The 26,165-nt window shown below is 42.6% G+C and overlaps 1 protein-coding gene across 1 annotated transcript in view; it reads right to left on the bottom strand.

The window, feature by feature from the left end:
- Positions 1 to 26,165, bottom strand: part of MEGF10 (multiple EGF like domains 10) — a 149,341-nt gene that overhangs the window by 26,612 nt on the left and 96,564 nt on the right. The window contains exons 6-10 of the mRNA XM_088475109.1: positions 19,914 to 20,160; positions 18,049 to 18,169; positions 16,701 to 16,837; positions 15,568 to 15,780; positions 3,287 to 3,461 (exon numbers count right to left, since the gene is read on the bottom strand). Of these exons, the coding sequence (XP_088331235.1) occupies positions 3,287 to 3,461; positions 15,568 to 15,780; positions 16,701 to 16,837; positions 18,049 to 18,169; positions 19,914 to 20,160 (893 nt within the window). The remainder of the gene's footprint in view (positions 1 to 3,286; positions 3,462 to 15,567; positions 15,781 to 16,700; positions 16,838 to 18,048; positions 18,170 to 19,913; positions 20,161 to 26,165) is intronic.

Below are 26,165 nucleotides of genomic sequence, written 5' to 3'. Positions count from 1 at the left end.
CTCTAGCCAACACAGTCTATGCATTGTAGTTGCCAATGTAATCTCTGCACCAGTGGGTTCTGTGCAATAATGTTGCTGTCCTAATACTAATATTTCTAAATAACCATCTGCATGTCTATTGCTTCAATGGTAGTGACTGATCTAGTACTTATGACTAACAAGTTGTGTATGCACATCTATCACTTGCCAAGCTCCAGCATACATTGCTCGATGTATTTTGTGCAGAGACCCAACTGACATTCTGGGAGTGATGAAGAATTGAATGCAAGTCCGTTTCCCGAGCATATCTTCTTGTGTTTTATACCATGCATGTGCAGGAGCCGAGAATGTAGCTGAGCATGTATGGGCGAAGCAAGGTTGTGCACAATTCAGTATCCACTCCACTTGTGACTGAGTATTCGCAGGTAGGTAAAGTTCAGTGAGGGCGTGTAGATGGAATTGCAGGCTATGCAGAGCTGTGCATATATGTAATTATGCCTGTTATCAAATTCATCTTTTGCACCATGGATTGGGCTGGAGCGAGTGTGCAGTGATAATGATGGCAACTTGATACCAAGATAGGAGCAATCTGGCCACAGAAATGCATACAACTCAGCATACGGGCAAATAGACGCATAGAGGGCGAATACATTTTTTTGAAAGACCCTAGCTCCCTTCTAAACTGACTAGGAGCTATTCAATTGTTTTGAGCAGAAATCTGCCTGAAGTAGGGCTTAGGGGCTGGGAGTGAGCGTCGGGCATGTCTTAACTGCAGCGCTTGGCACTTGGGACAGGAGAAGCCACATTATGCAGCTAATCCAATACATTTGGGTCCAAGAATGCAGGTGTCATGACCAGCACGGGGCTGGTCACGCAAACAGGTGAATAGCTCCCGTCACTTTACACAGGAGCTACGGGCGCCCCCATAGAGTTCCATGCACGCAAAGCTGGAGCAATTGTGGCCAATGTGTGTTCACCTTGGCATCTGCTCCTCAGTCAACATACTAGCTTGTAACATTGGAGTCAAAACTGGAAGGTGATCTGGAAGGTGGTCTCGGGATGTCTATTTAAGTGAGCATCACATTGTAATGGAACCCACACAGGCAGTAAATGTACCATTGAGATAAATATATTGCTAAGAGTTCCTGCAGTGTTGTGTGGTTTCACTAGGCCTATGTAACAATTGCTCCTTCAGCTGTGTGAAAGTGTAAGCCTTTGTTGGATGCATGAAGAAACTAAGCTGGTTATCCATCGGTGTGTGCAGGGCGCTATAGAAGGCTAATCCCAGGCAGATAATGTTAGTGACAGGGTTGGGAATGAATATAGACCTGTATGAAAAGCATCCAGCACTGGGCATTCTGTAGGTGCCCTGCCAGAAAGTAGGCTGTACAGTACACTCATCTTTTTAAATTTAAGGTGGACTGCTGAACTGTGCTACAAGGAGAAACCCTGGAGCTGTATACCCACACTCCATTATAAAACTCCACTGATTAGTAAAATACACTTTTACATTTTAAAGCTGCTGTTATTTACTTCAACCACATACAGTATGCTTCCAGTCACATAAACCTGGGTACAGCTGTTGTTCAGTCCTGACATGCAGTGGCTGACAGAACATCCAGGGACTGTCAGACCCTGGAGAGGCCCATGGTACCATCAAGAGGTACCAGCTTGCAATTATTTCCCAGGCATCTAACACTTTTATGTGCTGTAAGATCATACCCTTCTCCAGCATTACCTCTTTCATTGAGGGGAAATAAAGGAGTCATCAGAAAAAAGTTAAAAGTAAAATGTGCCTTATTCCACCTAGTCTAGACTCAATGTAATAATTCCAATTAACCTCAAGCTGAAATCATTCACTCTCATAAAGCAAACTTGCAAATGAGGTTTAAAGGCTGAACAATGTCATTATCATTCAGTCGTTCATCAAACTGTGCAGTGCCCACACTGAGCAATATATCGTTCAGTGTAGGCACCCTCCCTCATCACTGAACATGGTCAATCTGTCGTTATCGGCAGATTGACCGGCATGTTCAGGCGGTGATTGATATCGGAAACGACCAGCGGGAGCGCACATCGCTGGTCGTTTCCGACATTTTAGTGCCTGATTCATACATGATTAATGAGCGATTGAACAATAATTATATCGTTATCAATCAATCACTCATTAATAACGCCTAGTGGATGTGCCCCTTAGAATGTAAAACTAATGTTAATGAAATGCAGATACTGTATCAGCTTCTAATCCCAGGAGTCAGTTGTTACAGGCATCTGGTAAATAGTGCTCATTAAAGGTAAACAAAAATGGTTTAAAAGGGTCAGCTGGAAAGACCTGTGCTACTGTATCAGAACATATTATTGTATAGTTACAGACGCACTTTAACCATCATAGCTGCATTTTACACATAAAAGGGGAGAGGTTTCAAGCCTTGGGGCTCTATTCATCGTCACTTAATTCCACAAAAGCAGGTGAAAATGTGCATTAAGTTTTTGAGCCATTCATCAAAAGGGTAAAGTAGGAGATATCACAGAGAATGGCAGAATTCATCAAGCTTCGTAAACACAAAATGTTTGGAGCTTGATTGCGGGAACATTTGCCATCTTCAGGTGGTGAGTGCTCCCGTTACAGTCTCGGGTTGCGAAAAGGGATCCTTTTGGATCCATCTGTCCGGGTCCTTCCACCGGTTGTCTGGGCTCTTGTGCACATGCCCATAGGTCACGCATGTGCACTTGTCTGGGAAAAGATTCAGTGCTTCGAAATGAGCAGTGAAAAACTTGGAGGGACAACTGATTTTCGTATCAGCTGTCTCCGCACCGGAGCAATGATGAATTGCTCCGGCACTCGCGTCGAGTAGAAACGTTAATTATCAGGATCTGTTTGGACCCCGATAATTAACAAGTTGAATAGAACCCTTGGAGAGATAAAATGGAAAGAAATAAAGTACAAACCAATCAGCTTCTGTTATATTTCAAACACAGTTTATAAAATGACAGGAGCTGATTGGTTGGCACTTCTGTCCAAGCTTTGATACATCTCGAACTTTATCTTAAAAAATATTACGTAGGAGAAATTTTTCACATACTGAAGACAATGCACCCACTCTGTGAATAAAACATTGTACAGTATAGATCTGGACGCCATATTGTTAGTGAGAGTTGTGGCTTGTACTGTAGTTCAGTTATGAAGTAGCACTATATGTAATTTATTAGATAGTATACACATCTCTTAATAAACTGTATTGCTCTCAGAATTCAGTCTTCACCAATGTAAAGTACAGGAAATAGAAGAGATTAATCTCTGATTTACCGTAAAACCCGGGGCACAGATGCATTTTCCAGTCACGCTATCGCAGTCTGCACCATTTTGGCAGCTGCAGATCTGCTGACAGGATTCGCCATAGAAGCCGGGAGAACAAGTCTCATTGCAGTAAAGGCCAGACCAGCCGGGCTTACAGGAACATTCTCCAGACATAGGATGACAGCTGAGAGGACAGGATGAAAGAGACAAGTGAACAAATGATTCAAAGACTGAATATGACACCATGGGCAGAATTTATGCCAGTTTTCTCCCTTGACATTAAATTAGGACAAAAGTGCTCAACCCAAATGATTTTTTAAGTGATAAAAGATTATGCTAACGGGACAATGAGCTGGTTCTAAATACATGGGATATGTACAGTATTCAGTGTAAATATATATACGGGATCTCAATATTTTGTAATAAAATGTTTATTCATAAAACATAACTTTTTAAATTAACATTTAATATAAGAAATGTCATATATTTTACTTTCATTTTTTTTATTTTGTCAGCTATAACTTGATTTTCTGTTATTATACTTGAAGACAAATAAACTTTTCATTTAAGTATATTCAAAAAATCATACAGTATTCCTCCCTTGATACATATTCCTCCCTCTGTAAACCCTGGCTGCCTATTTGCACACATAATGCCGAGAAACATAATTCTGCCTTGAATTGCACCCTCCAATAACTGGGCGTGGCCCAGGCTGATTGCCCTGTACAGCATCAAGTCCTCCACCTCTAGGAGAAAGTAATTAAGGTCATGTGGTGTAAATATAGCATGAGACAATATGGCAGCATACACAGTAGTTGGGTACTATTAAGGTTTATGGCAACTAACTTGTGGGGGCTCTTAACAATGAAATTGTCAATATAATATGCTGGGAATATGTAAATACAAATGTGTTAAACACTCTGTCGTGCCCCCAGCTCAAAATATGCCACACAGTCTGAAACCCCAGTTCACATATGCAACAATTGTTAATCTGCCACTGCACGGTAATGCTCAATATTATGAATGGCAGCACTTATGAATTAGTCTGAATTCTACTTGATAGATCGCAACTGCAAATTGTGAAAAAAAAGGACCAAAATATGGGCAAGTTAATAATCAAGTTTATCAAGTTAAAAGAATCAGTGCAACACAACAGTGGGAAGTATATATTTCATACAGAACTCTGCATAGGCTTCTTCAAGTTATATTTTTTATTGTATAATCAATATGGAGCTTTCATGATAAAGTCCTAGTTCAAAAAATTGCACACGATAGTCATGGATAAGATTTATATGGGATATTTCATGACTTCTGGATACGGGATATGGCATATATCACGACTTCTATATACAGTATGTATATTAAAGTGGGTGTGGTTTTAATATTGTAGTGTATCTGTTTTTCTGCATTTTTGTAATATAAACATTTTGCTTGCAACATATAAATAACACTATGGAGGCAATCTAATTAGACGGGAGTTTGTTTTATGAAGCTCGCAAACATTGCACGAATGCGCACTCCCGAGAAATGGGAGATCTAATGAGAAATGCCTATTCGCGCTACTCATGGCGAGAGTGTGTGAATTTTCTATAACATGCGACTTTGGAGAAGGCCCTCAAAAAGTGGGGAAACCATTCTGAACTCCAAAATGTAACAACTTTGTTAGCAGAATCACTGAGAAGGCTTTTAGTGGAAATAAGGAAAGTACTGGAGGTTTTTAAATGGCTGATTTGTGCATTTGTTGAAAAATGTTACAAAAATATATAAAAAGCTCACTTTTTGTCATGAAATCTTAAATGAATTAAACGAAAAAAATGCACATAAAAGTAGAAAAAAAGATTTTGTGGTAATTTGAGGCCACTTTAAATCTTGTAAAAAATATGTGAAGAAACTTAAAAAAAATAATAATATTTTTCATTTTAAATAAAATACATAAAGGGGGAGATGTGTCAAGCCTTGTGTCAATGCTGAATTGTGCATTTAAAAAAAAAAAAATAAATTAAAAAAATATAAAAATCTAACCTTTCTCATTAAATCTTAAATTAATTAAACAAAAAAATGCAAACAAAAGTAGAAAAAAGATGTGGTCATTTGAGGCCACTTTAAATTTTGTAAAAAAAAAAATGTCAAAAAACAAATATTTTTCATAAAAAAAAACTTTTGGGTGCCTAAACTAACAAAAAAAGGTTATTTGGGCTACTTTGAGGCCATTTTTTAATACCCCAAAAATGACATGTGATTATTGGGCCTATTAAACTACTTAACAACTTCCAAATGTCTAATTAGTCATTGTTGGGGATGTAACTCGGGGAAAAAAAAGTGAGTTTGCAATTGGATTGTAACTGCAATTAGCAGTGCGAGTTTGCAGTCAGAACTGGTCGCACAAGCCAACTCACACCTTATTGGATCACCCCTACTGTATGTACAAATTATAATTGATGACCTTCAAAAAATGACCTCCAGGTGATACCCGGGGGCAGGCACAGGTGGGAGTCGCAAGGTCATAGCATGGTAAATCACGTAATTGTGGCTCCACTTCCTCACTGTGGCCCCGTCCCAAGCTGATCAAAGCTGCATGGCGACAGTGACACAATTCACTGCAAATCACGTGTTCAAGCCCTTTGAACCAAATTGATGATACATTATTAGAATAAGATAAATGGATTTTGAGCTAAATATTTTCCTTTCTGCTGAGTATGTAGCAAAGATGACACTTCTATTATTACATCAACCTTTGCTTTAAAGGCTCCTGCCATAGATCCACTACCTGGCTAGAAGACCATCTGTCTCTACCTGAAACAGCAGCCCCATTGAGTCTGCAGTTAAGGGCAGCTGTTACATATAACAAACTGACATGGTCAGCTGTTTAAAGAAACTAGCACGTTACATGAGTAGTACAATAGGACACTTGTACCAATGGTAGAATCTGCCGTCTCACTTCAAGCGCTGTTCTAAGGACTAAATCATATGTCTTGTTACTGCAAAGACTGTTATATATGTCCTGTCTGTCAGTCCCTTCTGGAGATCTTTGGAATTAACATGCTGAATAAGAAATATAGCAGGAAAAGAATTGTACTATGTACATGAATTACTGCAGTAAATGTAGCCACCAATATTTTTGTTTAAAGTATGACAAGCTAGGTACACATTATAAGAAAAATCGGGCGATATGGACTCTCCCCCAGCGCCTGTGTCTTTTACACCTCCCCTCTCCCCCAGCCCCTGTGTCTTTTACACCTCCCCTCTCCCCCAGCCCCTGTGTCTTTTACACCCCCCTCTCCCCAGCCCCTGTCTTTTACACCCCCTCGCCCCCAGCCCCTGTGTCTTTAACACCCCCCTCTCCCCCAGCCCGTGTCTTTTACACCTCCCCTCTCCCCCAGCCCCTGTGTCTTTTACACCTCCCCTCTCCCCAGCCCCTGTCTTTTACACCCCCTCGCCCCCAGCCCCTGTGTCTTTAACACCCCCCTCTCCCCCAGCCCCTGTGTTTTTAAAAAACCCTCTCCCCCAGTCCCTCTGTCTTTTACACCCCCCTCTCCTACAGGCCTACACCCCCTCTCCCCCAGCCCCTGTGTCTTTTACATCCCCCTCTCCCCCAGCCCATGTCTTTTACACCCCCTCTCCCCCAGCCCCTGTGTCTTTTACACCCCCCTCTCCCCCGGCCTTTGTGTCTTTCACACCCCCTCTCCCCCAGCCCCTGTGTCTTTTACACCCTCCTCTCCCCCAGCCCCTGTGTCTTTTACACCCCCTCTCCCCCAGCCCCTGTCTTTTACACTCCCCCTGGCCCTGTCCTTTACAACCCCCCCTGTCCCCTAGCCTGTGTCTTTTACTCCCCCCTCTCCCCCAGCCCCTGTGTCTTTTACACCTCCCCTCTCCCCCAGCCCCTGTGTCTTTTACACCCCCCTCTCCCCAGCCCCTGTCTTTTACACCCCCTCGCCCCCAGCCCCTGTGTCTTTAACACCCCCCTCTCCCCCAGCCCCTGTGTTTTTAAAAAACCCTCTCCCCCAGTCCCTCTGTCTTTTACACCCCCCTCTCCTCCAGGCCTACACCCCCTCTCCCCCAGCCCCTGTGTCTTTTACACCCCCTCTCCCCCAGCCCCTGTCTTTTACACTCCCCCTGGCCCTGTCCTTTACAACCCCCCCTGTCCCCTAGCCTGTGTCTTTTACTCCCCCCTCTCCCCCAGGAACTGTGTCTTTTACACCCCCTCTATCCCAGCCCGTGTCTTTTACATACCCCTCCCCCACCACCCATCTGTCAACCACCCTCTTTCATCTGCAACTCCTCACCACCTGCAGCCTGCCCCATGATTTTCTAGCCCAGCCTGGCCCCGCACCGTACTTACCTGCTGAGCTGTCTGTTTTACTCTTTGCTGGTGGCCCAGATTTGACCCGGCCAGTGGCTCCTCCCTGATCCAGCGGTGCAATGTAATTACGTCACGCACGTTGCGCCGGCTGCTATCCTCCGTCCTTGACTCTGCCTGTGCCGGCCCCGATGGATCTAGCTGCAGCAACTGTGCTGGGTCAGGTCCCCTGCTTACTGTTGCCTCTGCCAGCTGTTGTGTAAGCAACTTACACAGCAGGTGGCAGAGGCAAGGGGGACACGAACTGGGCTCCCGAAATTCCTGAGGAGTCGGGGCCCCGGGACAAGTGTCCCCTTTTTACCCCCCTGTTGCCGGGCCTGACCGCAGCTAATTACCTTGCCCGGGGCTAATTGGATAGCCCCGGGCAAGGTAATTAGCTGGCACTTATCAAGGATTGTGTTTCGCCTGCCTCAAGCAGGCGAAACCAAATCCCCCATAAGAAGGTGTTTTTCTCCCGATCGTGGCAGGGAAAATACATAGGACCTTTCGCAGATTCTATGTATTTTCGTGAGAAAAACAGAACATTTTTGGCCATAATAAACGGGGTTTAATGGGATAGCACGATAAAAAAATTGGCGAAAAAACCCAGTTTTTTACGTCCCAAATTTTTTCTGAACTAATTGGATACCCTCTTATCGCTTATACTGTAATACACGGCTGCCAGCGTCATCCACTGCTGCCTCTAGACTGATTCTAAACTTAAAGTAAGTCTGACTGAGACATTCAACAGTTGAGCACAAATTCCCCACTAATGTTATTAGTTCCCAGTGATCACTAACTAACATACAAAATGGCTGCCTCTTCTGCATGTAAATGTCAGGCTAAAAGTAGACTCATATGAAATCAGATTGACTACAGATTATATTAGTAGTAGGGATGTGGAGGCTCGGATTAGTTCGGACTTTTGTCCATGAATGATGATGTTTGTCCATGAAAGATGACATTTTGCCTCTTTCTGAGACAAGATTTTTGGCGAGAAAAATCCGAATTTGGCGGGGAAAATCCGAGCTAATCCGAGCCTGCGCATTCCTAAACACCCCTGTGTTTTGGTTTTTGGATCTATATATATTTTTTTTTAATTGATAAAAACTGCTAAAATCACATAGTTTGGGCGTTTTTTTGTTCCTACAGTATTATTACCCTCAATAACATTTCCACTTGTTTCCAGTCAATTTTGACCACCTCACAGTTTACAATATTGTTTAGACTCAAGTTAAGCGGCAGCAGAAGGCGGCACAAACACGTGGCAGTTCAATTTCCAACATGGCACATAAGGAAACATATGTTTTCATTAATCAAGAGGCCTGAGGAAGATGGAGTATGTATGTAGTTGAAGGCAGGGACAGGAAGGGTTGATTGGTAGTAAATTTAATGTGAATTTTTTTATTCCGAAGCAAATTTATGCGGGGAGGAGGGGAGAGCATGGGTGAACAATATGTCCCATCTTTTGCCCACAAAATCAACTTGGTGGTTCAGAATATTTTTTCTGGAATGATAATTTTATTTAACTTTTATTTTTTTTTATATTGGGGAAGAGCACCCCTGGACAACAGAGCACCCCTTTATGAACTGCAGCCCTAGCCCCCTGATGGACAGGACAACACAGCAGCACCTCTTTAAGGACAACACAGCAGCAGCCCTTTATGTACTGCAGCCCCAGTCCCTTGATTGACAGGACAACAGTGACACAGCAGAACCCCTTTATGTACTGGTTACTGAAGCCCCCTTTATGTACAGCAGCCCCAGCCCCTTTATGAACAAAACAGCAGCAGCCCTTTATCTACTGCAGCCCCAGCCCCTTGATTGACAGTACAACAGTGACACAGCAGCACCCCTTTATGCACGGATTGCTGAAGCCCCCCTTTATGTACTGCACAACAGCAGCCTGCAGTCCCAGCCCCCGACAGGACAACACAGTGACACAGCAGCACATCTGTTCTATACAGTCTCCACAGCCGGAGTGAAAATGGCGCCGATCCCCGGGACCTTTATACAATCCAAAACCCGCAAGAATCTGACGGTGGGAGGATGACGCGTTTTGCCTCGTTTTCAGATCTGAGTCAGGCGGGAAAACCCGAACCGGACACGGATCTCAGCTCGGAGACACAAAGTTTGGGTGGGTCCAGTTCCTGGAGAACCGGACCAGCTCATCTCTAATTATTAGTTGTTTATTCTATAGGGAAATCCCCTTATTATATTTTTAGAACATGGATTTTATGGATAAGGTTGTAAAAAAGAAGCTAGAACTTGATACTATGAATAATGAGTGTGCAGAACCCATTAAGATTAAGGTATTTGAGGAAGCATTTTCATAGCATGCCACAAACACCAGTCTAAATACAATCCAACCCTAGGAAGGCCAGGGCAGCATGTGCAGACTTGTACAGTATGGCCTACAGACTGCAAGTCCATTCATGCTGCTGCTTAGGAAAGGGCTACTCATATGTATAACTTTTATTAATATTAACTTCCAGTCATTTCAGCACTGCGAATAAAAGTGAATAATTCCATAAGAAACCTAAGCAACAAAATAAGTGTGTAATTGTTTAGTCTCTTCCTCTAAAGCACATTTTACGCTTCAGCTAACAGATGTGCATAGCATATGGATGGTGTCCTCAGCAACTTGTCCATATAGCATTTCTAAGCTATAAAAATGAAAGTGGTAGGCGGGTATCCACTACTAGATTTACAAACCAGAGCACGATTACGACATTGCAATGGTGCTCTCGTTTGTATATCTAGTGATGTGCCTAGACTGAATGCTCACTTGTTCAGTCCAGGCACATCCATCATCCCCGCACATGCTGAACCTGATGGGATCGTCGGGTTGACCAGCATGTACGGGCGATGATAGATGTCGGAAGCGACCAGCGTGCACGTGCATTACTGGTTGCTGCCGACGAAAACATGTCCGATGCATGCACGATTTGCAAACGATTGCACGATAACGACATCGTTATCGTGCAATCGCTTGCTAAAGTCGCCTAGTGGATACCCCCCTTAAAGGTATAAAAGATGTAGAAATCCCTCAGACACATTGCAACATTTATTTTTATTGAGGTGCAGCCAGGGGACTGTGTAACAGTTGGGATGATTCTTGCTGAAGAGTAGTCCCAGGATTGGATGTAAGAGTCATGTGATCAGTTCACATTCTACCCTAGAATTACCTCATTGATCGGATACTACCCGCTGCTGTCCAGCTCAGTGCTGTCTACTGGCTGCATGGTGATAAATGTAGACAGTGTTCCTACCCCTTTAAAATGACTGTGACATTATATCATAGACTTATTAATAATGGGTGCAGGGTGTGTAGTGCACATGGGCCCCTAGGTCCAGGGGAACCGACACCGCACACCCTGCACCCATTGTTTTACTTTCCTACTGGCCACCACATGCACAGATCTGTGGCACTAGGTTTGGAAAATATTGCACCAGTGCCATATTTCTGGATTAATCAACTAATATATGGCAGCAGTGCCATGTTTCAGAAGGCGGAGAGATGCACATGCGCACAAAACTCAGACACATGCCAGATTCAGTCATAATCTGTCCTGGTGCTGGGCTTTTTTCCTAAGGGGAGGGGGCTCAAGGACATCCTCATATGGGCCCCCTCCCATTTTAATACATCCCTACATCGCGACATTACTCAGGGCTGCTGGGACTTGGGACGTCCTGGCCTCTGGAGGGGGCATGGCTGTGCAATGTTAGAGTGTACATTCCTATGGTGTGCACCAACGCTTTGAGTGGTTATGCCTCCTACAGCCCCCATCCCTCTGCACTCCTTACCTACATGCAAACATGTTTAATATAGTATGTAAGCATATGGGTTTGTGAGCCAAGATATTTGATATTTTCATAATGAAATGTGAGCTGCAAATTCTAATATAATATTCACCTGACAACCTTTTATTTGACAACATTTTGTACTTGTAGACTTTTTGATTGTTGACAATTTGGACCAAGTCGTCATTTCAATTGCCCACATTTTCTCGACATTTCAATTGCCCACATTTTGAACCATCTCGACATTTTAATTGTTCACATTTTGTACCTGTCAACATTTTGATTGTCAACATTTTGTACATATTTATATTTTTACTGTCAACATTTGTACTTGTCAACATTATATGGTGTTGACATTTTGAATGTCAACATCATCACTGTCAACATTCCCAGAGCCTGGTCTACTTTTATAACTGCCACTAGGGATCTAGGAGGAAAGGTCCAAAAGACAAGTGAGGGAGGTGTGATGACAGCATCATGGCCACACTTCTCGCTGTGAAGTACCGTGATTTGCGGCAGCGATCAGTGCTGGCATGGAACTGATGATGTGATTTGCAGCGAATTGCCTATTCATAGCCCCACCTACTTCATTGGGTAATTGGGTGGCATTTGTGAGGGTGTCTGCTCTCTCGGCAGTCTGGAAGAACTGTCTAAAATTTGGAGTCTCCCAGACATCCCCGGAGAGTAGGCAATTATGGCTAGTATACTGTACATGGGGACCCAAAGCACAAGTTAGCTTTAGGAGCGTGAATCTCAACGGAACCCATAGTACCTCTTTGCCCGCAGCTTCATGGGCTCCTGCTGTAAAGCGTGACAGTGTAGCTTTCAAGTATTATCACCATTGTTCAGTTCAGTTTTGGTTATAGATTCAGGGCCTGATTCAGCAAGGTACGCGCGAATGCAGACGCACGCAATCGGTCAAATATTCCGCATTGCGCATGCATCGCAGTGCGCGTGTGCGAACTAGCTATCGCGATGGGAACTGCAGAGGTTACGCAGACCCAGAGCACAGTGATTGACAGGAAGTGCCGTTTATGGGTGGTGACGGGGGGGAGGGGGGTTGTCGGCATTCCAGGGGCGTGCATAATTAAGCCCTTGCGGCGACAGACGCAGCCTGAGGTCTAGTTGCACACGGGAAGTCTCGCTATGTCTGCGGTAGGGTCAGTCAGCCACTATTGTGCGCATGGGTCCAATGGTTCTTGATGTTACCGATGTATCGCTGTCTTGCCATGTATAGAGGACGCAAGTAAAGGGGTGGTATTATCTAGTGCTGGGCGACTGCTCATTCTGTTGCGATTACCGTGCGTATGCATTCATTACAATAATCTCGCAGCGGCCGGGTGCGTGCGTGTGCATCCGCGCGTTCCTTGCTGAATCAGACCCTCAGTCGTAAATAAAAAAAAAATACAATACATAATGAATCAATGTTTTGTGTATTTGTGAAAGTGATGAGATGTGTGACATTTTAGTTGCTTTAGTTGATGCAGCAGAATAGTTAAGCCTACCCTCAGTCACCGTGTGACTTATACAACTTTTATTAAGAGGTTTTAAGAAATGAGTGTTACATACATGATGCAAAATACAAGACTGGCAAAATCTAAAAAAATTTCATTAATTTCTCTGAAATGTTTAATTCATCTTGTGATACTACGGGGGAGAACAATTCAATATAAAAGATCAGCGAGACTTCCTTTGTGCTAAGCTTGCCATGCGGAATATGTGAGCATCTAATGTTGTTTTTCTTACAATTTCTCTCTCAGCCAGGGAAGCTTTGGGGTATGTGTTTGAAATTAGTAGTCAAAAGCATTAATAGCCGAGATGAGCAAGCAAAGCATTAGCAATTGCCTTAACGCTGATTAATCACATCTCCCAAAGTCAATATACGGAATTGCTTTCTCAATCGAGGACTGTTGATTATGCTGTTTTGTTCTTTCTTCAGACCAGTAATGTCCAGGAAGGGCTGATTACACTGCATATTACGTGACAAACATGGACCCATTCAGAAAAACATTCTCTCTCCACTGTAACATTTACCAGAATGACCCAAAGTATTTCACAGAAAAATAATTTTACTTAATGGGGAAAAGGCCCATGTAAGCTTAGTTAGCAAAATAAGTCTCTTATTTTAAATGATCCTGCTTCCTGACTACCAATGCACACAGTGTGCAATACTTCATCAGACCTGACAGCCCAAACAGAGCTTCACTGCAAATTCATAAGCCCCCATGCATGTTCAGAAGAGCAGATCGGGTGACTTTGAAGTGAATGGACTGGCATCACAGAGCCCCCCTCACATCTGGGCAGTAAATGTACCCTCAACAAAAGCAATAGCTCTGCCAATGATGAACTGCACATTAGAGAGACTGTAACCACTTTAGAACAAATAATTCTATGACCCCCCGCACTAAGCTAGGGGCAGTTTTATCTAACTGCCCCCACAAGTGTCTTGTCTGAACCAGCTTGGGTGCTTATTTAATCCCCAATTTTACCCAGATCAAAGGGGAATGTAAGCTAATTTAGCAAATAGCTATAGTGGATGGGTTAGGGATTTCCCGCAGAATTACTTTGTTATAAATACAATGTCAGTTTATCACTAAGATTACATTTTACATGGTCAGTAGTACCCAGACACATGTGCCCAGACCCAGAGCCTGGCAGAACTGTCTCATGCTGCTGTGTCCCTGCTGACAGTTTGGCAGGGGCACTCTCCCTAGCGGCACTCTGCCTCCCATAGACTTCAATGTTAATATTTTATACTGAAATATCTCAGATTTGGTAAGAAAAGAAATGTAATTTAAATACAAACATACTGTCAAGCACAATAGCTTATCCCAAGCATAGACGTTTGACTAACGATTTAGTCAGTCCTTAGTTTTAACTTTCTGTTTCAAAATTGGCAGAACCGGTTCCTCTGATAATTTCCAAAAACAGTTTTACCTTGCCAATCCAGGCATGATATTTTATTATGCAGATCTGTGTTACCATGTGAAAATTGTTAACATCTGAAGATAGGTAGTTATACATGCAAGGCTCTAGAATCTATTTACCAATTAGAGGCTATTGACAGAATTTTCCATCACATTTATATCGCTGCAATTTAATAATAAATGTTTGTATGGCAGCTATGCGAAGATCAGGTCCCTGGCAATTCTGGCTGGCAGTGGTAAGAGGACTCTTATCGCTTAACCAGCCAGTCCTGGTGTCCCCCCCGCTTTGCCAGGTCACACATGCACACTGCACTTGAAACACAGACTTAAGCTTCCCTTCTTAAATAGGCTTCCATTCCATGGGTAACTATTGCTGTAGTAGCCAGTGAAGGCTACAGCAGGCCATAACCAAAGATACTGCAGCTAACACTGGCTGTGGGGGCTTCAATAATAAGTAGAAGCCCTACTGGTGTTTTCGACACATTTAGGGGTTTTCTCTAGTTAAATAGTAACAATACACTATAATATTACATTTGTTACATATATATATTATAGATTATTTTTTCCATATTAAATTTTATATTTACAAATTACACATATAGAATTCTCATCTCTATGAATAGCATGTTATACATATCATACACAGAAATGAGACAGCACACATTCACTCCACGTGAGTCCCTAATGTCTTAAGCTGCCCACACACTAGATCAACTTACATCCAACCACCCAACTAGTTGATTGGTTGGAATGAAAATCTGGTAAGGTATGGGAGTAACTGATGATCAGCAATTTGCTCCTAAATGCCAGAAAACAGATGAAAATGGTCGTCAGACAAGTTTGTTAAATGTTTGATCTAAACAATTTGTTTAAACAACAGTTTTTGTTCATTTTCCGGCATTTGGGAGCAAATTGCTGATTGTCATTTGCTTTCATTCCTTACCAGATTTTCATTCCAACCAATCAACAAGTTGGCTGGTTGGATGTAAGTTGGTCTAGTGTGTGGCCAGCTTAACCCACCAACCCAAACTAGGATCTACAACCTATAACCCAATCTCTAACTCCAGTCTTTATGACCTCTTCCTGTAATGCAGCAATACCTTATATTGAAAATATATTCACTTACTCAATATGTAAGTAGGAGGCAGTCTAGTAAGACAGACTAGCTACTGTACAATTATTTCATATGTCTTCATACAAAAAGAAAGCTGATTTCACATTACCTTAGTGTGTTCCTTGCATGACATGGGCACTGTTTGTCGCACTTCATCCCGTAGCGGCCTTCTGAGCACAGTCTTGTTTCACAGTATATCCCTGTATAGCCCGGCTCACAAAGGCACGCTCCGCTGATGTGATAGCATTTTCCACTATTAACACACTTGCATGTCTCAGCGCAATTCTTTCCATACAAACCAACAGGACACTCATCCTGACATCTAAACAGAGGAGAAGATGCTCAGCAGACATTTATACTTTACTGCAAGTGGCAACGTACGGTATGTATTATCGGATCTTCAATCACCTACAGTCAGACAGTGTTCACTCAGCTTAATGTGTGTTGTAGTTTAACTGAAAACAGAGCCCTAAAACTCTGCCCTTATAGCAAATCCCTAGTCGTAAGATATTTCCATGTCTCTGTATCTATATATACAGTATTTGCTGATATTTGAATAGTGTATCCCTTGTGCGTGGTTTCCTGGTGTGGGTTAAGAAGTTAGGTTGCCATGAGTTGCGACTTGCAGCATTGTGCAGCAGGGGGGAGTAATTCAAAGTGTATTGCGCCAAGAAGCTCCTGGACCACTCATTGCACTAGGGAAGTGGGTGGGATCCGGGAGGCTGGTCTACTCTCCCAGAAGTCTTGGAGAACTCTGTAAAATTTGGCAGCAAGAGTTCTCTATACTCACATAACAAAAGTGGTCTATATTGAATACCATAAAATATTACAGTTCTACAATTATATATGTCCCATCAGGCTATCTATATTGTAAGTGAAGACATGTGATGAGCGGAATTTCAGACGAATCAAGTTTTCTGGTGGAACAATCTGTTTTGCAAAGTTGTGAAGTTCCATAAATACAATCTTCAAATTCCATTCTCTCTTCTCTATCCCACATAATACCATTGCCTCCCCTGTATTTGTACAGCATCAACTCATTGCATCTATAGATTGAGATGGAATCATTTTGCCTAATGGTGTGGTTGGAACAGGACTGGAAATTCTGACATTGAAGTGTCTGATGTTTGGCAGCCACATGTGGGACGAGGAGACTATTTTGCAAAACATTTATTCAAATTTCACTCATCTCTATGGTTAATATTTTAGATTTTCATTTTATCACACATGTATTATTCTCACCGTTCTCCATTGTATCCAGGACTGCAGTGACATTGACCTTTGGCAGTGTCACACGTCCCACCATTGTGACACTGGCACTCCTGAGTACAATTTCTGCCATAGCGACCCTCGGGGCAAGGCTGGCCACAGACTGTGCCCTAAATTAATACCGAATGTTATCATGCAGCTTGTAAATTGATGATTAAAGCGCTGTGACTGCAGCTAATTAAAATAAACACCTGACCCCCATAACTTCCTAGACAATTATCCTGAGGCAAAACAATGCAGAATATTAACGTTCATGCTCAGAAAGACAAAAAAAATCCATATTTTATCAAAGTAACACAGAGAATAAAATAATGATATTTTGTTAACATATGATAATGAATTATGGTGTATATTAACATTGGCGAGATGTGTACAGGTTGAGTCTCCCATATCCAAAATGCTTGGGACCAGGGGTATTTTGGATAACGGAATATTCTATATTTTGGAATATTTGCATACCATAATGAGATATCTTGGGAATGGGACCCCAATATACACACAGAATGCATTTATGTGTTATATACACCTTATACACACAGAATGCAGGTCATTTTATACTACATTTTCAATAATTTTGTGGCTCAAGCAAAGTTTATGTACAGAAATGAAATTCATTTATGTTTCATATACACCTTATACACACACAGCCTGAAGGTAATTTTATACAATATTTTTAATAATTTGTGCCTTAGACAAAGTTTGTGTACATTGAACCATCAAAAATCAAAAGTTTCATTATCTCAGTCATGCCAAAATTATTCCGTATTTCAGAATATTTGGATATGGGAGACTCAACCTGTATTGTCTTAAAATAAATATATATACCTGTTAAAATTATACAGTAACAGAACTAATAAGAATTTCTACTGGCGTATAATCTAATTTGTACACTGTACAGTGACTGGTGTATGTTTTGCTTTAGTTCATATAAATTAAAAGAAGAGCAATATTAGCATAAGTGAGAGTACATTTTCTATATAGTATTGTGCATTTGTAATTGTAAATGTGAACATGCCTTTATATAAAATAGTGTAGTAGATTAATACCCCTAACACAATTACGTCATAATTAATCTTGGTAGCAAATAATAGAAAACTAACTTCATACTTTTAAACGTAATTAAAACTTCCTATATTACATTATAATGGACTCACACTCCATCAAGCACTGAAGGTAGTAAGGAAGCATTCTGTGCAGTGTGTCACTTAATTAATTACTATTTTTGCCAAAGGTCATTGAGCATGATAGAAAAGGGATTATTGACTGAATTAGTTAATTATTTTTCATTGATCACATTGCATAATGAGTTCGTCAGACGCACCATCCATCCCGGCGGGCAGGAACATTCTCCAGTCACATGATGGCAGACTCCCCCATTCTGACACGGACATCTTTCTTCACATTGGGGACCATGTTTATCAGGTGGGCAAAGGTCCTCACAACTAAAAGGACATTTAAAGACAAAGCTGTTATCGTACAATGGGGCCTATCAGGAGCTTACATTGACATTTTACTCCATAATTTATGTATAATATTTTATCTTTCATATGGATAAATGCTTCTACCTGCCATTGGACCTACTACAAAAGACAAAAGTTCAAAACAGCAAAACAGAAAGAATACAATATAAATAATATCTGAGCACAAAACAAATAACATTATGCACTAAACAGTTAAAATTAGCCCCTGAGTGAGTACACGGATACACAATGGGTAGTTTTGGGAGAGTTATGGCTGTCACTGACATTTCAGTTACTGCCAATACAAAATGATGGAAAGGATAATAGATGGCTGCTCCCTGCCACTTCCATGTAACAGTCTATAAGTAAACATACAGATGTGTCCACATACATCTAGCTTCCTTGCGCGTTAAACAAACTTTCAAATCACGCCATGCCATGGCGCACCAAGCCTCTTTTCATGCAACTTTTTCCCTAACAGTGCGTGTTATTCACAGCCGCTGTACAGTTACACTGTAACGTAGCATTTCGCATGCCGATATAATGGCAATCACACACAGAACATAGGCATGCTGCATATCATTTTAATCAGCAGGAGCTGCTTGTGTGGCTTGTGTCACATCACTTTGTGAATAAGATGCACTGTTAGGGAACGTTGCATGAAAAGACGCTGGGAGCTACAGAGTTGTGCAGCGCTCACACGTTGTATAACGCGACTTGTAGCGAATGGAGGATAGATGTATATGGACCATACTTGCCTACACTCCCGGATGTGGCTGGAGGCGTTTTTTCGGGTAGACCCCCGAACTACTGGATATGTAGGCAGATCACCCGTATCCTGCCCACTTCCTAGTGAAGCGGGCAGGATGGGGAGATTTAATGAAGAATTTGCGGGTCTGCGAGGAGGGGGCGGGACTAAATGATGCTGTTTTTTGCATAATTTAGCCCCGCCCCCTCCAATTGGACCCGCGAATCGCTAACTTTCGGGGAAAGAGGCGGGGCCTAATTACATCAACAGTCCGGCCCTGCGCCCCCCCCAAACCAGCATGCAGCAGCAGCAGCTCTCCTGACTGCTCCCGGAAAGCACTTATATAAAGTCGGTAAGTATGATTTGGACACATCTGTATTTATTGAAATAGTAGGGAAATGTGATGCATATTTGTGCTTAGGCTGTCCATCTCCTATAAAGTGCATACAGTATTCACAGCCAATGCCTTCATTGTGACATCAATGCAACTCAGCAGTGCGCTAAGCAACCACCAAACAATAAGGTCAAATAGAAAGATGAGTAAACCCACTTTGACCAGCTTTTCAGTGATTGGTTGAGCATACTGTAGGGACATATCTAGGTATCCTTCCAGCATTAAGTCTCCCAGCACTATTTTATATTCATAGCTGAATTGCATGGATTTCAATTTACATTCGGATTGTACAGAACATGTTCTTCTACAATTTTCACTGAATTAAATTGCTTTATCTTTATGGTTTCTGGCTGTGTTTTTCAAGCATGTATTTTGTATCATCAGGCACCGCATTGTTTATTTACATTGCTCTGAGATAAGATACGGTTCTGCTGTAAACTCTGCACAAAACAGCTTTGGATCGTATCCCAGGATAACAAGAATAAAGATCTCTTCCTGATTAGATTCATATAAATATTGGTTTTCTCTGGTGTGTTACATCCTTCCATTGTTTACACCCTTCACATTAAGCAGAAGATACTTACAAGGCACCAGTATAACCAGGAGGACATCTACACTCCCCAGTTACATGATCACAAGTTGCTCCGTTCTGACACTGACATTTTTGGTGGCAGTCATTCCCATATGTCCCTTGGTCACAACGTTCCTCGCAGCGCCAGCCCTTGAAGCCAGCAGCGCAGTGACACGCTCCAGTAATGGGATTGCACAATGCTCCGTTTTTGCACTGGCATCGACTACTGCAGTGTGGCCCCCAGTGATTAACGTCACAAGCTGGCAAAAAAAGAAAAGACATTGAAATGATCAGAGACTGCCCTAATTCTAGTCACCTGCTGTCAATAACCAGTGAGTTTGTTCATCAATGAAACAACTTTGGTTGATTTAACAAAACTGTTAGCGGCAAAATGTGTTAAGAAAGTTGCCGGAAGAATTTGATATACAGGGATAAAGACTGAATATGAGTAACCACAACCGAAGGGATATCCACTGTCAAACTAAATAATGTCATCATAATCTGCATACAGAAAGTAAAATTAGCTTTAGGAAACCTTAGTACAGTAAGTAAAAAACTTCAATGTGATTTAAAAAGTCACCAGAAAAGAAGATTCATTGGGAGGAAAATACAGTGGGAGAAAATGAAATCCTTTTTTATAAATGAAGAGTTGGAGAATGGAAAATACAGTACTGCATGGTCATATGTTTTCTTTCTTTCAACAGGGAAGCTCAGAGGGTGGCTCAGATCATCACCAGCAGGGCCTGGGCCCAAATGTATTTTTATGGAGTAGGTTCACACCAACTTAGCACACACCACCCAATCAGGGAAAAGATTACTTTCATGTTCTGGAATGCCAAATTCAGCATCGGGGTCTAATTATTCCAGGATGTGGCAATGGAATTATGAGATGTAAAAGAAATGCATTCGGTCCTCCTTTTTATTAATGCCTGTTAAATATCGATATACTCTCTTACAGTACGTTCTATGCACAAAAGATAATTCAAATGTAATAATCCCATTGTATGTCACCCACTTTGTAATACTATTATCATTATAACAACAGTTTTGATCTGTTTTTGTAACAGGGAGCAAATAGAGGGAGCACTGTATATAATACTATATTTAACTCCTGGCTTCGGGTAATGGGAGGATATTGAAACCTCCTCATTTGTAACATGGTGAGGGTGAGGTCAGGTAAAGGGGTACTTGGCCAAACCCGTACACACCCTTTACTGTCAAATTATTCTCCAGTGGAATTTTGAAAAACATGTACTGCAGAAAGTAAAGATGAATTACTGATCTATTATTATTATTATTATTATTATTATTATTATTAAATTCTACATTAAAACTGTAGTCTGGATCATCATGATATGTTTAAATCATTCAGGCGTATATATGCTGAGTAGCACATATTAGTATTAGCCCACAGTATATATTGAACCTCGGCTGATTACATTTATTTTAATTCAGTAAAATCTTGAACTCTGGATGGCCATTATTCACTAGTATTAAATATCATGATTTACTAGTGTTTATAAAAAGCACGAGAATGGGAATGGAATCTATTAGTTTTTTTCACCCTGTCTGCTCTCTTTACTTACTTTCATGGCAGTGGATGGTATGTTGCGAGGTGCCAAAAACTTTTTCAAAACAACAGTGGGTAACCATAACCAGCCTTACTAAACCTTAATTATATAAGGGGGAATTGGGAGAAGACTTGAGCACTGGTATTAAAACTCAAATTAAATCAAAACCGATGGTGTATATGAAGAGTACTGTCTCTTTCTCTACACTTTATTAAAATTAATGTAAATAGATGTTGTACTCAAATACTCCGCCATCGGCACACCATCGCTATGAACATCGACACTTCCAATGCCCATTGGCTGGCGCAGGGTCTCCACCTGAATTTTCTCTATTCATGGTCTCAGTGGCTGCGGGTCTGTGTTTGAGACCATAGACGGTCTCACTGACACTCCCATAATATGTCCATGAGACGGCCGTTTTTGTGTTCACTTCAGGCCACCTCCCAGTCACCTCCCAGCAGAAATGCCCATGGCTGTCTGCCACCAGATCTAATACAAGCAAGTCTGTGGCTTCTGTGTACACTCAGTGGTATGCAAGCGCCGTAAGGGTCCCTCAAACTTTTTGCACATGCGCAGCAGCAAATAATCACTCAAACATTGACCCTGCGTCCAACTGTAAATCAGGCCCAGAGACACACTTCTAGTGATGTACAGTTATATAGCAACTCTTTATAAACCCCTATGAAATGTGCATGTGGAAGACTTATGTGCATCAATATGCCTGTCCTAGCTTAGTTCATTGCAGTGACTGTATGTGCAGGTGCGGAAGCCTTAACTATTCCATTTTAGAGCTCTATTGTGAATGTGCTATTAAGTGAATATTTACATTTTTCTCAGTGCACAGTGTGAGTTAGATTGTTGTGATGTCAAACATGGTCATTTTGTTTGATGCACATGTATTGGTAATTATAATTACTATTATTATTTATGTGTTCAGTATTTTGTTTAAACACCCACACAATTATCCCACAAAGATTTTATAGACTGCAAACAATCTGCTTAAGTAGACAAAAAGATCAATTATTACTTACATGCTAATTGTTTTGTGCAGCTTGTGACAATGAAATGGTTTATTGGACTTTGTGTGGGTAGCTCAAGATAAGGGTAACAGATCAGCATTCTTAAAAGACTTACTATAAAGTAGGGGTGAGCGGGTTCGGATTTCTGAAATCCGAACCCCCCCGAGCCCCCCCGATCCGAGTCCGATCCGAGTCAGGCTCGACTTTTCCCGCCTGACTCGGATCTGAAATCGAGGCAAAACGTCATCATCCCGCCTTCCGAGTCTCGCGGGTTTTGGATCCTATATAAGGTACCCGCGTCGGCGCCATTTTCTCACTCGGCTGTGGACAGTGAAGAGGGAGGGTGGGAGTTAGGGCTGTGTAGTGTAGTGTAGTGTAGTGCTGCTGTTGTCCACTACTTCAAAGTCCATAGGGGCTGGCTGTGTTGTGCTGCTGTTGTTAATAGGGGCTGTGTCCACTACTTCAAAGTCCATAGGGGCTGGCTGGACTGTGTTGTGCAGTCAGTTCTCCATAGGGGCTGTGTCCACTCCAAAGTCCTGTGCAGTGTCCCAGTCCTAAAGGAGTGCTGTAGTGTTGTCCAGGGGGTGCTCTGTCCATCAAGGGTGTTCCCCCCAAGTGCTAAAAAAATAATATATTTTCTGTGTTTGTGAATTGTGTGCGCAGTAGCCGCACGTGCATCAACAAAGTAGTGCCAAGCGTGCGCCTGTGTCATAAGTAAAGGGCCGGCTGGCTTGACCGTTAAAGGGTGCTGTAACCCCCGAAAGTACACTCCAGTCCAAACCAAAAAAAAATTATTTTCTGTGTTTGTGAATTGTGTGCGCAGTAGCCGCACGTGCATCAACAAAGTAGTGCCAAGCGTGCGCCTGTGTCATAAGTAAAGGGCCGGCTGGCTTGACTGTTAAGGGTGCTGTAACCCCCGAAAGTACACTCCAGTCCAAACCAAAAAAAAAATTATTTTCTGTGTTTGTGAATTGTGTGCGCAGTAGCCGCACGTGCATCAACAAAGTAGTGCCAAGCGTGCGCCTGTGTCATAAGTAAAGGGCCGGCTGGCTTGACCGTTAAGGGTGCTGTAACCCCCGAAAGTACACTCCAGTCCAAACCAAAAAAAAAATTATTTTCTGTGTTTGTGAATTGTGTGCGCAGTAGCCGCACGTGCATCAACAAAGTAGTGCCAAGCGTGCACCTGTGTCATAAGTAAAGGGCCGGCTGGCTTGACCGTTAAGGGTGCTGTAACCCCCGAAAGTACACTCCAGTCCAAACCAAAAAAAAAATTATTTTCTGTGTTTGTGAATTGTGTGCGCAGTAGCCGCACGTGCATCAACAAAGTAGTGCCAAGCGTGCGCCTGTGTCATAAATAAAGGGCCGGCTGGCTGGACCGTTAAAGGGTGCTGTAACCCCCGAAAGTACACTCCAGTCCAAACCAAAAAAAAATTATTTTCTGTGTTTGTGAATTGTGTGCGCAGTAGCCGCACGTGCATCAACAAAGTAGTGCCAAGCGTGCGCCTGTGTCATAAGTAAAGGGCCGGCTGGCTTGACCGTTAAGGGTGCTGTAACCCCCGAAAGTACACTCCAGTCCAAACCAAAAAAAAAATTATTTTCTGTGTTTGTGAATTGTGTGCGCAGTAGCCGCACGTGCATCAACAAAGTAGTGCCAAGCGTGCGCCTGTGTCATAAGTAAAGGGCCGGCTGGCTTGACCATTAAAGGGTGCTGTAACCCCCAAAGTACACTCCAGTCCAAACCAAAAAAAAAATTATTTTCTGTGTTTGTGAATTGTGTGCGCAGTAGCCGCACGTGCATCAACAAAGTAGTGCCAAGCGTGCGCCTGTGTCATAAGTAAAGGGCCGGCTGGCTTGACCGTTAAAGGGTGCTGTAACCCCCGAAAGTACACTCCAGTCCAAACCAAAAAAAAATTATTTTCTGTGTTTGTGAATTGTGTGCGCAGTAGCCGCACGTGCATCAACAAAGTAGTGCCAAGCGTGCGCCTGTGTCATAAGTAAAGGGCCGGCTGGCTTGACCGTTAAAGGGTGCTGTAACCCCCGAAAGTACACTCCAGTCCAAACCAAAAAAAAATTATTTTCTGTGTTTGTGAATTGTGTGCGCAGTAGCCGCACGTGCATCAACAAAGTAGTGCCAAGCGTGCGCCTGTGTCATAAGTAAAGGGCCGGCTGGCTTGACCGTTAAAGGGTGCTGTAACCCAAGAAAGTACACTCCAGTCCAAACCCAAAAAAAATTATTTTCTGTGTTTGTGAATTGTGTGCGCAGTAGCCGCACGTGCATCAACAAAGTAGTGCCAAGCGTGCGCCTGTGTCATAAGTAAAGGGCCGGCTGGCTTGACCGTTAAAGGGTGCTGTAACCCCCTAAGTACACTCCAGTCCAAACCAAAAAAAAAATTATTTTCTGTGTTTGTGAATTGTGTGCGCAGTAGCCGCACGTGCATCAACAAAGTAGTGCCAAGCGTGCGCCTGTGTCATAAGTAAAGGGCCGGCTGGCTTGACCGTTAAAGGGTGCTGTAACCCCCGAAAGTACACTCCAGTCCAAACCAAAAAAAAATTATTTTCTGTGTTTGTGAATTGTGTGCGCAGTAGCCGCACGTGCATCAACAAAGTAGTGCCAAGCGTGCGCCTGTGTCATAAGTAAAGGGCCGGCTGGCTTGACCGTTAAAGGGTGCTGTAACCCCCGAAAGTACACTCCAGTCCAAACCAAAAAAAAATTATTTTCTGTGTTTGTGAATTGTGTGCGCAGTAGCCGCACGTGCATCAACAAAGTAGTGCCAAGCGTGCGCCTGTGTCATAAGTAAAGGGCCGGCTGGCTTGACCGTTAAGGGTGCTGTAACCCCTGAAAGTACACTCCAGTCCAAACCAAAAAAAAATTATTTTCTGTGTTTGTGAATTGTGTGCGCAGTAGCCGCACGTGCATCAACAAAGTAGTGCCAAGAGTGCGCCTGTGTCATAAGTAAAGGGCCGGCTGGCTTGACCGTTAAAGGGTGCTGTAACCCACAAAGTACACTCCAGTCCAAACCAAAAAAAAAATTATTTTCTGTGTTTAGCCGCACGTATATATCAAATCGATATAACATAAATGGAGGACCAAACTTTCTCCGATAAAAATAAAATAGAGAAAGATCAAGAACCACTTCCTCCTAGTGCTGAAGCTGCTGCCACTAGTCATGACATAGACGATAACATGCCATCAACGTCGTCTGCCAAGGCCGATGCCCAATGTCATAGTAGAGGGCACATACAATCCCAAATGGCAAAGTTCAGGAAAATGACCTTGAAAAAGACATTTAAATCAGCTGAAGAGAAACGTAAACTTGCCAATATGCCATTTACGACACGGAGTGGCAAGGAACGGCTAAGGTCGATCCCTAGTATGTTCATGACTAGTGGTTCAGCTTCACATGACGATGGAAGCCCTCCTCCCACTAAAAAAATCAAAAGAGTTAAGCTGGCAAAAGCACAGCGAAGAACTGTGCTTTCTAAGAAGATATCACAAATCCCCAAGGAGAGTCCAAGTGTGGTGGTGGTTGCGATGCCTGACCTTCCCAGCACTGGACGGGAAGAGGTGGCTCTTTCCACCATTTGCACGCCCCCTGCAAGTGCTGAAAGGAGCACCCACAGTCCACTTGCTGATATGCAAATTGAAGATGTCACTGTTGAAGTACAACAGGATGA

The sequence above is a fragment of the Taudactylus pleione genome, unplaced genomic scaffold (assembly GCF_031769625.1).
Source record: "Taudactylus pleione unplaced genomic scaffold, aTauple2 ptg000162l, whole genome shotgun sequence".
In the NCBI taxonomy this organism is placed as follows: Eukaryota; Metazoa; Chordata; class Amphibia; order Anura; family Myobatrachidae; genus Taudactylus; species Taudactylus pleione.
This window is presented reverse-complemented; position numbering and strand designations above follow the sequence as displayed.